A 14,099-nucleotide genomic window follows, 5' to 3' on the forward strand; every position below is an offset into this window, starting at 1 on the left:
TTGACTGTTTGAGGTCCGAGAGTGCCTGATGTGTGGGACTATAGAGAGAAGCTAACAGTTGGTTATCCCTAGATCATCACATAGTATGAGTTAGCCATGCTTTTCCTGGCTTTCTTTGTTTTGGTTTTTAAGTATTCAAACAAGGTTGTTTGGTTTGTTTTTTTTTTTTTGGTGTGACGTATAAAGAACATGTTCTCCACAGAAGTGTTTTAACTTGGAGCCAAGCCTCTGAAATTCTGTGAGTCCACAGAATAGCTGTTCTGCTTGCTGTGCTCAGCACACACCCCATAAACAATCCAGAGCAAGCATAAGATGTTGGTGACTGCTGAAGTTCTAGATTACTTGAAAAGCAGGATACTTACTTATGAACTGAAACTGAGGTGATATTAGAAGAATGCTGCGAAGGATGGAGGGGGGAGAAAGCCCTCCATGTTTCCCTGCATATGTGACCTAAGGCAAAGGTATTACTCTTCAACCTGTTTCACTGATTACTTCATGTGAGCAGGGCACATAGTTAGCATTGAGCTAATGCTAACTCTTAAGGGAGATGAGAGAAAGTAATGCAGCCAAGAGCAGCTTTGGACACACAGATTCTGCATCTGATCTGGTTGGTGCCCCTTTGACTCTGGATTTCACAGTATTTGAGGGAGCTCAATCAATGAGATTGGGTTATCTCCAAAAGAAGTATATTTTTTTCCTTATTTTATTATTATTTTTTATTCCAGGTGGTGACACCCTGCCTTTTGCCAAGCAACTATGAACTGGTAAGTATTTTTGGCACTACTGATATCCATCAGGTTTTATTAAGTTATAGGTTATGTTATTCTTGTAGCATCCTGTAACCTTTTGTTATTTTCAGTACTGTGGCATTACCTTGGCTTGGCAAATGAAGGTTCTGCCTGTGAAACTTGTTACTGTGTCCTGTCCCATTCACGAACATGGTTGCTTTATTGAGTATTTTGCAAAGGTAAGGGTGAAATGTTGAGGATTCCTCTTAAACTCGACTGGACAACCTGCCTGTGATGCAGCAACCATGTGCTGTTGTCCATGTTACGTTATCTGTTTTTTTGTTTGTGTTTTAAATTAAAAAAAAAAAGAGACATTATTGTTTTAACATAATGATGTCTCATGTCAGTTTGAAAGTACAAATAGCAGTTTGTTTGGGGCTTGTTATTTTTTGTTGAGGGTGGAAGAGAGGAAGTTAACCCATGCTTGTTCAGGACAGGAAAATGATAAGCCTTTTCTGACTTGTGTGACTGAATTTGGTTATTTTAACTCCAAGGGCAACATGAATGATGCCTGGATGATTGGATGTAACAGTTATTTATTGAACCAGCAGCGCCACCTGCTAGTGTCATTGCTATAACAGAACTAATCAGCCAACAGCTGATGCCCAAGTGTCACCCAAGAACTCTGTGTACTGTAGGTATGTGATGCAGCCACTGGCAATTAGGAATCCCGCCTTGCTATATGAATTGACCAAGTCATTTGGCATATTTTTGTTTTGATTTTGCTGCTGGAATAATACTTATCTAATATGAACCACAGAAGTAAAAAGGTGGTATAGAAGTCTTGGTTCATGTTTTCTCAACTATTATCCTTTAAAAGAAAGGCTGGAAACCTAAATTCGTGATTGATGGTATTTTGAGGAATGTGAGTATCAGCTCATGGGAGGTCCCTTCTAATTTTGACACACTAATTTTATGAATCAAACCACGTCAGAGTCTGAGGATCCTTTATGGCATTACTGCTAAAATTGTAAATGGAAAAGAAACCCTTTCTTATGTCTGCCACTCATAGTATTAGATGTATGCTGGTAACCACGGTTGCTATTTCTTTCATGTTGTGCATACAACTGGAATATTGATTCTGACATGAAAAATGTGACATTGTGATTCAGCAGCAGTTTTAAACATACAGCAACCTGTGGGATATGTTACTAGTCATTACCATTAATAATTCTGATTGAACTTGGTTTATGTGAACTGTCAACATGGGGCGATGCTGGTGGTGTGGGCCTAAGTGACTCTGCAACCTGCTGACAATTGCACAGTATGGATGGCAAAAGTGGCCTAACCTGTTTTAGTTTACCAGCAGGGATGTAGCCAGAGGTATATTCAGTCCCTGAATAAAACATTTACTAGTTTTAGGCAGAAGAAAGGGTGGGATTCTATTTAAATTGCTTGCAGGGAAAGACATAGGTGAAATATTTTCACTACATAGTATGTAACATGTTCTTATTACTGAGTGAGAATGCACAATGTGTTTTGCTTTTGATATGAAACCTGGTGACATTTTTAGATTAGGAGTCTGCCTTGTGCACAAATAGATTTTATCCGTTTAGTGAAGAGTTCAATTGTTATGAGGGAGGATTATCTGTGACCATATTAGCTGTAAGCAGTTTCTTTTACAACTATTTTGAGTGTAAACTATTGAGAAGGTCAAGATTTAGTTGAGATCTTTAGATGATAGTGAGCGCAGTACTCTATTCAAATGAACCAAAACTTTGTTGCATTGCAGTTTGCTTCGGAGCTGTGGATTTATCCCCATTCATTCCAGCCAAGGCATTCCAACCTTTTAGTTCTCACATAAATAAATGATGCATATGCCTGCTCTAAATTAGTGCTGCTTATATTTAGTCAATGTAATGGTTGCCTGTATTGCTTTCCTTACTGTGGCTTATTGTAGTTAAACTTTCAGTCGTATGTTTGTTGGAAGACTGCCGAAGCCTAATGAAATACACAGATGCTCTTTTTCTTCAAATGTGGGTTTTATTGATTATCTTCAGCTTCGATGTCTGTTTCCAAAGAGGCCCTTTCGTCTCATTTCTCACGAGCCATGTATTTGGAAGCTTTGTAATGATATCAAGACCCTTATATATCAACCTGATGCAGCTGTTAGGAGTTTCAGGTGCTAAAATATAAACCAGCTGCTGTTGAGTGTTTTAATACTACTTTATATTGTTGTTTACATTCCTCTGACTGGAAAAAGGGGAATGATGTTAGTCCAGCTCTGTTAATTCAAGTCAAATGTCTTGCAAAGATGACCTGTTCTGGTGCACTTCATTCTGTTTTGTGAAGAGGCAATGGTTTATTTGTGGTAATGGACTTTCACTGCAGATATGTATAGCATTACCCAATGATTAAAAAAAAAGGTAAAAAAAATACCTGCCACGGTCACTTTTTTTTTGTATGTAAGAGTTTACTTAGTTTATGAGACAGTTGTCTGAAATTTTGGTAAAAATTAAAGATGGCAAGTTGGTTTAAATAGCCTTTTCTGGAATTGTTGGATCTTATTTTGAAAAATTGACAGTTGCTCAGTTGATCTTACTTTTTAAAATAAACTTTTAAAATTAAAAAATAATTTCTAACAAGTACATATATTTTCCCTAAACATTTCCCTATTTTTATCTAGTGTTGCGAAAAGAAGAGAAGGTTTAGGCCCTGACCTTAAAGCTCCAAATACTTTTCATTTCATCTGTTACTTTAAAAATATAAAAATAGAAGAATGGAATAGAAGGATATTATTTTTGAGCTTATTTTTAGATTCTAGGAAGTATTCTAGGAGAATTTAAGATGTTTCAGTGAAGGAGACAAACTTACTACCTTCTTGAAATTTCTCTTCCATCCTTCATGGTAGTATGTCTTTGAAAATAATAGAAGAAAAGAATTCTTAATTCCTCAGAGGCCCCTCACATGTCCTGCCAAATGTCTTGCAGTAATGAAATGTGGTGTGAAGGCCTGAACCTCTTAGCATACGTGGATTCTTATCTTAAAATTACTCCATTGGTTGAATGGTCCTTATCTCTGCATGACTTGTCAGTTTTAAAGCAGAGTTAAGTAGTGATCTTTACCAGAGGAATTTCTGATTTAATCTGTATAACTGTTCTTCTTTCCCCCCCACACACCTTGTTTTTATCTATTTTTTCTTTTTTTTTTTTTTCTTTTTTTTTTTAATTCTAACTGGTTACCAAGGAATTCTGCATACTGTTAGTTCTGCCATTTAAACATCATATTTCATAACCAGCTGTTATAATGTGGTAAAATTAAGTGGGCACTTACCCACCTACTTATATTTTATTGTAATATCTCTTAACACTGCAGTATGTTTAGCTATCTTGGTGAATATGGAGTGGAAGTTTAATCATTTTGATAGAAATTGGGGAGGGGTGGCAGTGTTTCTGCCTTTTTTGTTTAACTTAAGTGTTTCTCTTAAGTGTTGCAAGCCTCTTTTCTGCTTGTGAAGAGAGAAATCAAAGACTTTCACATACAGGCACCTCCTAAAAACCAAAAGCTTGATTTTGAGCAGTTGAGTCAGACTGTGCTCTTGCCTGTCTCAAAACAGGAGGGGAACAGAATAAAACTAATTGTGGGAAAAAAGAGAGTTTTTTGTGTAGGTGGGTTATTTGGTTTTTTATGGGGGGAGGGGAGAGTGGTTTTGTTTGTTTGTTTGTTTTCCAAAGGAGTGGAAAAAATTGCTTGAGAAGTGAATAGTGGAGTCACAAAGGCCTCATCCTAATTGCCTATCTCATTTTTGCTTTAAATCTATGGTAGTTAACATATACCTTAATGTATCCAACCTAGTGCCAGCATTTTTTCATGAAAATGTATTATGATACAAAGCAAAATAAAAACCCAGTGTATGTGGAGAAAGAGAGGGAGAAAACAGTAAGAAAACTCAGTACTCTGTGTTTGAAAGAAAATGATTAATTTTCAGCAGAAAACCCTCTGTTCATTTTTTCCATGGTGCCTGGTCAGAAGAGTCCTCCTGAGATACTTTGGCTGAGAAAGATCAGTAGATACAGCAACATGTATTTTATCCCTGCTGCATTAATTCACTTATTAAATGCAACTTCCCCCCCCCAAAAAAAAAAAAAAAGTGAGACAGTCTGTTGTAGCAGAGTCCCATCTGTTTTTAATGTGAGCTTACAAGAGACTTTTTTAGGAATCTGAGGCTGAGTTGCTCTTCGTGCTATTGGGAAGCCCTGAGCATGTAGATGAAGGATTGTATTCTCCAGTTACATTTGAAATGGGGCCTCAATACTAGAAGGTGTAAGATTGTTAATTTGGGTTAATCTGGTACAACTTCCAAATATCCTGGAGTATGGTGACAGTGACTAAGCTGAATTATGAACTGACATATGCAACAGTTTCACTCTGTCAGCTATGATGATGATTTCTGGCTTAAATCAGTACGAGTTTTGCTGTAAAACTGCATCCGGTGGGTTTGATTTGTAATACATTTCTGTGACTTACGGCTAATTCATTTCTGGGCTTTCCTTTTTCTTCTTTCAAGCAATAGTATGGAAATTTTATGGAAAACTAGGAAAATATCCAACTCTTTTATTCACAGGGACTTAATTTTTTTTTGTATTTACTACATTCAAACTTCAGCTCACGGGACCCATGAGATGCATACAAAGCAGGTGTTACATGCCCATAACAAGCATGATTTGGTGGAGGTAAAGGGTATACAAAGGCTACCATACCTCCCCATTGCTATGATCTTTCCTGTCTCCTTTCCTCCATCTTGCCAGAGCAGTCCTAGCAGGGAGGACTGCAGGCTGGAGCTGCCTCTCATGTGAAAGTGCGTGCACATCATGGGAGGGAAACACAACAGGGCCGTGCTGTGTCAAATTTGTTTGCAAAGGGTGGGAATATTCCAGTAGGAATATCCAGTTCATATTTCACTGCTCAGTTTCTGTTTCATCACCATCCAGGGCCACAGTGCCACTGTCTCCATGTGAAGAAATCTGTGGGCTTTGGAGAAACAGATGATGTTTCTCTACTTCTGGTTCATATAACCTTAGTGAACTGAGGAGGAAGCAAAGATGCCATGAGACTCTTTTCTTTTATTATTATTATTTTTTTTTAATCTAGCTCTTTCTTGCTATTCAGTTTTGCTTTATTAAATTTTGAGTTGTGCTTTCTTCTTTTTTCCAGCTGCATCAACCAATAATATTTTTACATTTCTTGAATTGTTAGTGCCACATTCCCTGAGTAGGAGAAGCATGGACTGATAAGACACCTTTTTGACAAAGCCTGTGGGCTGCTGTCTGAATTGTAACACTTGACACAACTATTTTTGAAACTTTTTTCATTTGAAGATCCCCAGAAGGGGGTTGTTGTGGGCCTCTATATAATGCATTTCTATGTTGTTTGTTATTGTTTGGTTTTATGTTCCAAGTGCTTACCAGAGTAAGGCCATGGACCCCATAGGTCTGCAGAATAGATTTTCAAAAATCCTATTTTAAAGTGCAGTCAGTGCCGTGTTCATAAATGTCTCTGACAGATGGGACTCTGCTACAACAGACTGTCTCACTTTTTTTTTTTTTTTTTTTTTTTTTTTGGGATCGGGGGGAAGTTGCATTTAATAAGTGAATTAATGCAACAGGGATAAAATACATGTTGTTGTATCTACTGATCTTTCTCAGCCAAAGTATCTCAGGAGGACTCTTCTGACCAGGCACCATGGAAAAAATGAACAGAGGGTTTTTTGCTGAAAATTAATCATTTTCTTTCAAACACAGAGTACTGAGTTTTCTTACTGTTTTCTCCCTCTCTTTCTCACAGAGAATCAAACTCTGTGAATATGGAGATCCCACTCCCCTAAATTAATGAAATGCATTGTTCCTGAAGTGAGCTGTGCAGCGTATAGTAAATTCAAAAAACAGCCATTGTATTTGGCAGGAGAAGAGGGCAAATATATTTCTAAGAATACTAGAGGATGATGAGATTTAATAAAAGCTTAAACACAAATTTATTTTTGTATAATACACTGTGTTCAGTCCCTGATGTTCATCCAAAATGAAATGAAAATGAGGCTTTCTTTGAACAAAAACAGTCTGCAAAAATAAGAGATCAACAAGAGGGAAAGGTTTCAGTAGTTTGCAGAGACAGGTTTGCCTACTTGTTTATTTTCTTCAGGTTGACTCCTACCGTTTCCACTGAGTGTGGAACTGCTGCAGGGCAGAAGCATCTGCTTTTCAGAAATGTGACCCTATTTACTAGAGCAGCTAAATCCAGAAGCATGATGTTCTTGCAAGGTATAGCATGCTTCTTTCTGCCTTCCCATCTGTCTTTCAGCTAAAGGGAAATTACCAATGTTTCAGGACTGTTCAATATCATTAATTTTCAGTTGACAGAGAAACTTTCCATATATGCTTGGTTTACTAAGCATCAAATGAGCTTGCATAGATTCTGCTTGACAGCTGACACTGGAAAAGGGAAATACACCTTCTAGGGTAGATTTTTTCCGGATAATTTACTGTTCTTTCATAGCTTATCCTGAGAGTGACAGATCTTATGTCCCTTGTGAACATGCTTTTAGTTAATCTTTGAAAGTGCTTTCTTGACAGTGGAATGTGTAAAACGGAAAGAACAGTACCAATCCCATCTCTATAAAGTGTCTGCCAGCCAAGCATTAAAACGAACAAACCAAAACCAAAGCCAAAACTGTCACTGTAAGTATTAAAAGTGTTGTGGAGGACTGCCACCTGTCTTTCAAAAGGAAAAGACAAATCCTTTAGTGTTAATCTAAAAATCAGCTTTCCTTATAATCAGTATTCATTGTAATAAGCACAGATAGGCCCATCTCTTCAAACAGAACAGTGAAGCAAATGTGATTCCGTAAGTTAAATTCTGATGTGTTGTGTGACTATTATATAATGGTGGATCATCTTTGCTCACTGCTTAACTAATCTTCAGTCCCTAGCATCCTATTTGATTTTAGTTCACTGTCGTGTCAGAAATCATGCTGGTTTAATTTGCTTTAGGTTAATGTTTTTTACATTGGCTCAAAAATTCCGTAGTGAATACAATTAACAAAGTATGTATGGCAGAAATGTTATGTATGAGCTTGATTTTGATACTTCTCACTTACTGTTATTAAATGCTGGAGAGAGGTTGAAGCTCCAGTCTGTTTCTTGGAGAAGTGTCACAGTACTACCTGGTACATTTGGGGGGAAAAGGGAGAGAGGGAGGGAAGCTGGAGCTGATTGTTTTTTAAATATGTTTAAAGTGGAATCCACATTAGAAGCTTTCAGGGCAGGAAAGCCCTGCTGATCAGTGAAACCTTAAAAAAGGTGAAGAAACTGTGACTTGAATGAATGAAGAGCATAGAACATCTTCTGTGGCAGTCATGTAAAGGCTGATCTGTGTTCCTTGTTTGTAATTACTACGGGAATATAACTTTTTTGGTTTTGAAGTATCAGTGTCATTTTATCTCTTGCTTTAATTGTTTTATTTTTTTCCTTTGGAGAAGCTTTTTTAGGGAGCTCTTGGAAGGAATCTGTGATGGAAGGAGAGGGAGGTGGGACAGGTGGTTTTTTTTTTAATGATTTTCCTTTTTCCATAGGAAACTGGTTTTTAATTCTAACCCTTTGATCTGGCTTTATGGGAGGGTGCAAACAATAATATTTTTATGTGTTTGATATTTTTGAAATGCTGTGACTGGCGAGGTGCACAAGTAATGCATGTCAGCTATAGTATACTGTCATCATAGTGTTCAGTATGTTGTATTGGGTCAAAATATAATAGCTGCAGATGGGGCTAATGAGATGTGAAAGGCATCTAATGTCCTGTTGTCTCTGATTTCTACTTTTACACTGGGAAAGTTACTGTGTTAATATAGGTCACAGTTTCTCTGTGAAGAATAGCAGCACTTATATTTTGTTTGTTTGTTTGTTTTTGTTACAGGTAGTATTAGGAAAAAACACCTTCAAAATGAGGTATGATGAGATATTGTAATGTGCAGTTATGTTTTCCATGTGAAGAAGCAGGGCTTTTGCCTACGACATTGTGTTTTCCCACTGGAAGAGAGGAGTGGAAGGGAACTCAGGAACTGAAAACAGCGGGCTTGAATTGGATTGATGTCCCTGTAGAAGCAGAGAAGTAGGGCTAGGAGGACTTTAACAGTTTTGCTGTGGAATTAGTAATATCAGTAACTTTGGCTGTTGCAGTTAGAATTTTTTGTTTTGCTTTACTTTTTTATCCTGGCTCTTCCCTAGACTTAGGGCAATGTGGCTTCTTTTCCATTTATTTTCCTTTTTATCTCTTAGGACTTAAAAACAGGACGATGTATAACTGACAAAGCAATGTCTTAGAGTGGTCACCCCATGCCAGTGTAGGAAGTAATGATGAAGTTTCAAGAAGTAATATCAAGCTTTCACAAAAACGTTCTGAAATTAGAGATGCAGCTCTTCCATCTTAATGTGGTTGGTAGTCTTGGTTAAGATCTTTAGTTTGGGTATTAGAATATACTTTCAACCTCCCTTCATTTGTGTCCAGTCAAAGACTTGAAGTTGTGTCCTCCCACATCTCAAATGAGTGTACCACAGTAGTTAGCCACTGAAGAGTTTTATTTGTAATTTTAATTCTAGAGTTGATGAATAGGCAGCAGGAGTAGCAGTATTTGGCTTGGGGACAACCATTTTAAAGCCATGCAGGTTGCATTTGGAGACTTGACTCTACATCCTTAGGTGGACCAGTTTTGAAAGAAAAGGGTTAGGTGCTGGCCATCTGCTTACTGTGTGTATGTATATATATATTTATATGCATATGTATACATACACGCGTTTATGTAAAACATATATTTACCTGAGATGCTTTTTTTCACCATAACTCAGTTTCAGCATTCTTCCCTTTAAGTCAGAAGAAAAAGGGAACAGTGTAATCCTGCTAGTTGAGATAGTTATGTCACGCGCTTTGCTTCTAGCGCTCTGTGCTCCCTCTCTGTAGTAAGGTGGAGAGACCCCTTGCTTCTAGCAGAGTGAGTATGATACATTTCAGTAGGGGCTCAGCAAGCTGGAGAGCAAACTCAAAGCATTAAAAAAGAAAGAGCAGAAGAGGATATTCTCGGTGCTTATTCCATGTTCAATGTACTGGTTATCCTAGAAGACTTTCAGAGTACACCCATACAGTGCTGAACTGAGCAATACAAGGATAAAAATTATTTTGAACTGGCAGCCATTAGGTGTAAACTTCATTTATGTCTCTGTTTTATAGGCAGTAACACAAATAGGCTACTTAGTTGTTCTGGAGGGTTATGTGCTGAGTTCAGCTTGTGTATGAACCTTCTGGTGAAGAGCAAAGCAGGTGGCACATTTTCCCAAGCACTCTGCTTATGGAGCCCACGAAGTCTCTTCACACAGAGGACCCCCAAGTGAATAAAAAACCCTGTATTTTGTGTGTGTTGCCATTTTCTATATGGATCTCTTTATTTCTGCTAAGTAGCAGTGAGTGTCTGAAGACTGTGAAATAGTAGTAACTAAGGTTATAGTGATAGAGGTGCTTGTCGTATATATCATCTTTAATCTACTGAGGATAAACTGAAGTTTCAATCAATTCAGGGTTTCTGGGTTGAATTAATAGCACTGGTCAGTCTATATGTTAGTTCTTCTGACTGACAGGTTTGTACATTTAACATTGTGGAGATTTGATAGCTGACAGGCTAAGTTGTTTTTAAACAAAAAAATAAGACAACGGCAAAGCCTTTTCTCAAGGGTTAATTGTGAGCCAGTGTCACATCATAAGGGTTCTGGTTAGTGGCAGGCTCTATGCCCTGGTGAATTGTTGTGGGGCTTATTGAATTAGCAAACTATTGCTACTGTAATTTACACTCTGAAAATCAGTAACTGTGTTTCCAGTTGAGATTTGCAACTAGAATCTGTCTGAGCTTCAGTGGCTTACCAAAACAAGGGTTGGCAGTTGTAAAGCTGCATCTCTGGTTCAAAGCATCTTTCCCACAGCGGGTGGTAAAGTCAAATTGTCAGTTGTACCACTGCTGATGTCTGCACATTGGAGTTGTGTTGGTGTATCAGTGTGGCCAAGCAAGTATGCTACAGTACCCATAATCTGTCATGGGCAGAGACTGGTATTCTTAGTTTAGGCAAACATTGTGTTCCTGTGTGCGTATGTGCTGCTTTAGCTTTATTTTTTATTTACACTTACCAAGCTGTAAGTTACTGCACAGTCTTGAAGTTGCAAGAGAATCCAGCTCTGATCAGCAATGCAATTCAACAGGAAGAACTAGCTTTTCATTTTATTGTCTGTACCATTTTAAGATGGTCTGGTTGTTTACCAAGAATCAGAAAGCAGTTTCCTGTGACTTTTTGCCTCCTTTTTCCTGAAGGTGCTCTCTCCAAATAAGTAAGGTTCAATATCGGTTGCTCTCTTACCTGTCTGTTAGTCCATATGTGGTAGTGTGCCAGTGAAAATTATGGAGAGGAAAAACATGTTTCATCGTGCACTTCCTTCCCTGCCCTTTTTAGTTTATGCCTTATATATCCAAGATAAATATTGTTTGTTTTGCATGTGGTTTGCACTTCTCGTCCTACACACTTGAGAAGTGTTGCAGACCGCTGTTTTAGTGTTTTGTTGCAGAGGTGTCTGTATTTCAGTGGCGGATATATTTCAGTGATTCCTGTTCTGTATGAAATGTGCATGCAAGATAGATTTTCCAGATTGTGGAATGATTTTGCATTCCACAGGGTAAAGATGCAGATGGGGTGTAAGCTGTAATGATAATGCTGTTGCTACAGCAGCAGTGTAGTTTGCTATAATTTAGCTTTAACATCTTCTGCGCAAAACCTTGTTGATTTTTCCACATAATTTGAAATTTCCTTTTGAAGCAATATTTAAATGCGGTTGAACATTAGGTATTTCTCTGTGCACAATGGACTCTTAGCAGACTTGCAGAGCAGGGAACACAGACATTTGGTGCAGTCTTAGCTAATTTACAGCACTTAGTTCTAGGGTTACTTGATTTTCTCAGTTTGAGTGTATTTCAAGGTGAAATACTTCTGTTATTCTCCCATTATAATTCCAAATAGTAAGGTCCTTAATCTAGGGTGTGTTCTCTTGGGAAATGCCAAATCTTAACTTTGTTGAAGTCTTAAGCAAACATTTGGAGGGTTTTTTTTTGCCCAGGTTTACCACTGTACTTCCCTATTACATTACCTTGCTTTTATGCTGGTTGTAGTCATCTATAAAAAAAGCATGTACTGATGGAAGGTTGTCCTTCTGGTGACTCATATTAGATTTTCATAGCACTGGATTGGTTCATTTCTTTTAAAAGGTTTATTTTAAACTTCCACGGGTACAACTTAGCATGTTTCAAGGCCTTGAACCAATATTTTAAACAGTGCTTAAAGAAGAACCTAGACAGTTCACTTTATCAGTACCCACACAAGAGAGATTGGGAAAATACACAAAAGGCAATACATGGTTAACAGCATATATCTTCATTTATATTGTAACTTGGAGTATGCATTCTCAGTAGCTGTGTGCTCACTTGCAAGACCTGAATATACAGGATCATAATGTAAAATTGGTTTGTTTTCCCTATCTGTGTGAAGATAGTTCAGTTATTAATACTGTAGAATGTATGTGTATGTCTTAATTTATTTTATTTGCAGTTTGTGTATATGTTAGGAGGGGAGTTCTTAGTATATACTCAAACTATCTGGAAAGTTAAAGTCTGTTTTGTTAACTTTTCTCCTTTTGCAGGCTAATAACTCTGAGGCCCTTAAAAATCATGTAATCAGAACTGTAAGTAATTCAATTTTATTTATTTCTTTTTCATTTACTTGGTCTGATTTATTTTCCTGTTTGTGGCTGCTTATTTTTATTAGATCTTCATAAATCATGCACAAAGCTAGCCATTTTCAAAGTATGCACTTTGGTTTCCATACTCTGTGAAATTAGCCTTTGATTAGGATAATTAGTGGTTTCTTCCCCCCTGACATTATCCAGGAACAGTGAAAGGAACTCTGTGTTCCTTGTTTTTAAGTCAAGCAGAGGAGAAGAGAAATATTAAAATCTTCGTAGGCTGACTGTTTTCAGAGGAGTTCAGAAATACAAGAGGTGGTTTTTGGTTTTTTTTTTAGTCTTTATTTATTCCAAAACAAATTAAATGCCCCTTCCCAACCCTTTATTATTGTTGTTGCTGCAGTACTACTGGTACAAGTAGTATTAAATACATTTATTGAAGTGTGATAGAACCCAGTCTTTAGTGTTGTAGACACTTCTGCAGGTGAGAAATGTTCAATACTGGTAGTACTTACGAGGATACTTTTAGCACAGTTTCTGTGAAATGAGTAAGACAAAAAAAGAAGAAAAATCTTTGGAGTCCTTCACAGTTACCTTTTATCAGAGATGCCAAGTCTCTTCCATTTCTAAATAAATCATGGGAGATGCATATAATTAACTCTCTGTTAGTAGCCAACTGTGATGCAGGTATTTGATTCATTGCCATGAAGATGAAGTTAAGATTTAGAAAGGGGTAGATGGAGGGACTTGCACAATGCATATGATCTTCACCAATTTATTGTTCAGTTCAAGAGCAGCTCTCTATTGCAGTAAATGAGAATCTATTTTACATTGTCATTTTGTGTGCATTACATTTGTTTTGTGATACACGCTGTTCCAGTAAAATTATAATTATTTCTAAGTTGCTAGAATATATTTGATATTGAAAACAGCTAAAAGGTCCGGTGGCAACGTTGTTTCTCCCTTCACTCTTCCTTAACTAGACAAATTAACTAAAATAAAAAAATCAGAATAAATTAAACTTATTTGGTTATCTGCATGTGAATAATTGGTTTAGACAGCTGCTCCTAGAGTAACAAATGTGAAACAAAACAAAGTCATATGTTGTGAGGAAAATAATTGCAGATAATTTTCTGTTGTTAGCTGGAAGGTTTTAGGTTCAGTGTGTTACATCTGAATACTTCAGAGGATTTTCTGTTTGTACTGATTGCTTGTTACCCAACCAAAGGTAATATGTTCTGGGTTTTTTTCTGTACATGGAATAGCTCATGCAGAGCCATTTTGAAGGCAGCCTTAATGGCAAGCAGTGCTTCTTCAGCTGTGCCTTTTGTGCTATTATATTTCACATTGCTCGTTATTAGACCATTAGCAAGTTTTCTGAAATTTTTGGTAGTTATTTTCAATGGACCAGTATACCCCAAGAGCAAAGGGTGGCACGGATGAGGGGTAGGGGTCATTGGGGAATAGAAGAAAGTTCCCAGCTGAAGCACGGTAGTAGGAACAGATATTCCTGTTTGGAAAAGAGAGGAAGTGTAAAGCTGCAAGTCTGGG

General features: G+C 37.4%; 1 protein-coding gene across 6 annotated transcripts in view; it reads left to right on the forward strand.

Annotated features, from left to right (window-relative positions):
* TNS3 (tensin 3) overlaps positions 1 to 14,099 on the forward strand; it is a 231,904-nt gene that overhangs the window by 93,565 nt on the left and 124,240 nt on the right. For 4 of the 6 annotated variants that reach the window (XM_082044752.1, XM_082044751.1, XM_082044754.1 and 1 more), the window contains exons 4-5: positions 726 to 764; positions 12,507 to 12,548. In XM_082044752.1, the coding sequence (XP_081900878.1) occupies positions 726 to 764; positions 12,507 to 12,548 (81 nt within the window). The remainder of the gene's footprint in view (positions 1 to 725; positions 765 to 12,506; positions 12,549 to 14,099) is intronic. The other 2 variants (XM_082044753.1, XM_082044756.1) reach the window with 1 other exon arrangement.

Source organism: Streptopelia decaocto (genome assembly GCF_964273445.1).
Source record: "Streptopelia decaocto genome assembly, chromosome: 2".
NCBI classification, from domain to species: Eukaryota; Metazoa; Chordata; class Aves; order Columbiformes; family Columbidae; genus Streptopelia; species Streptopelia decaocto.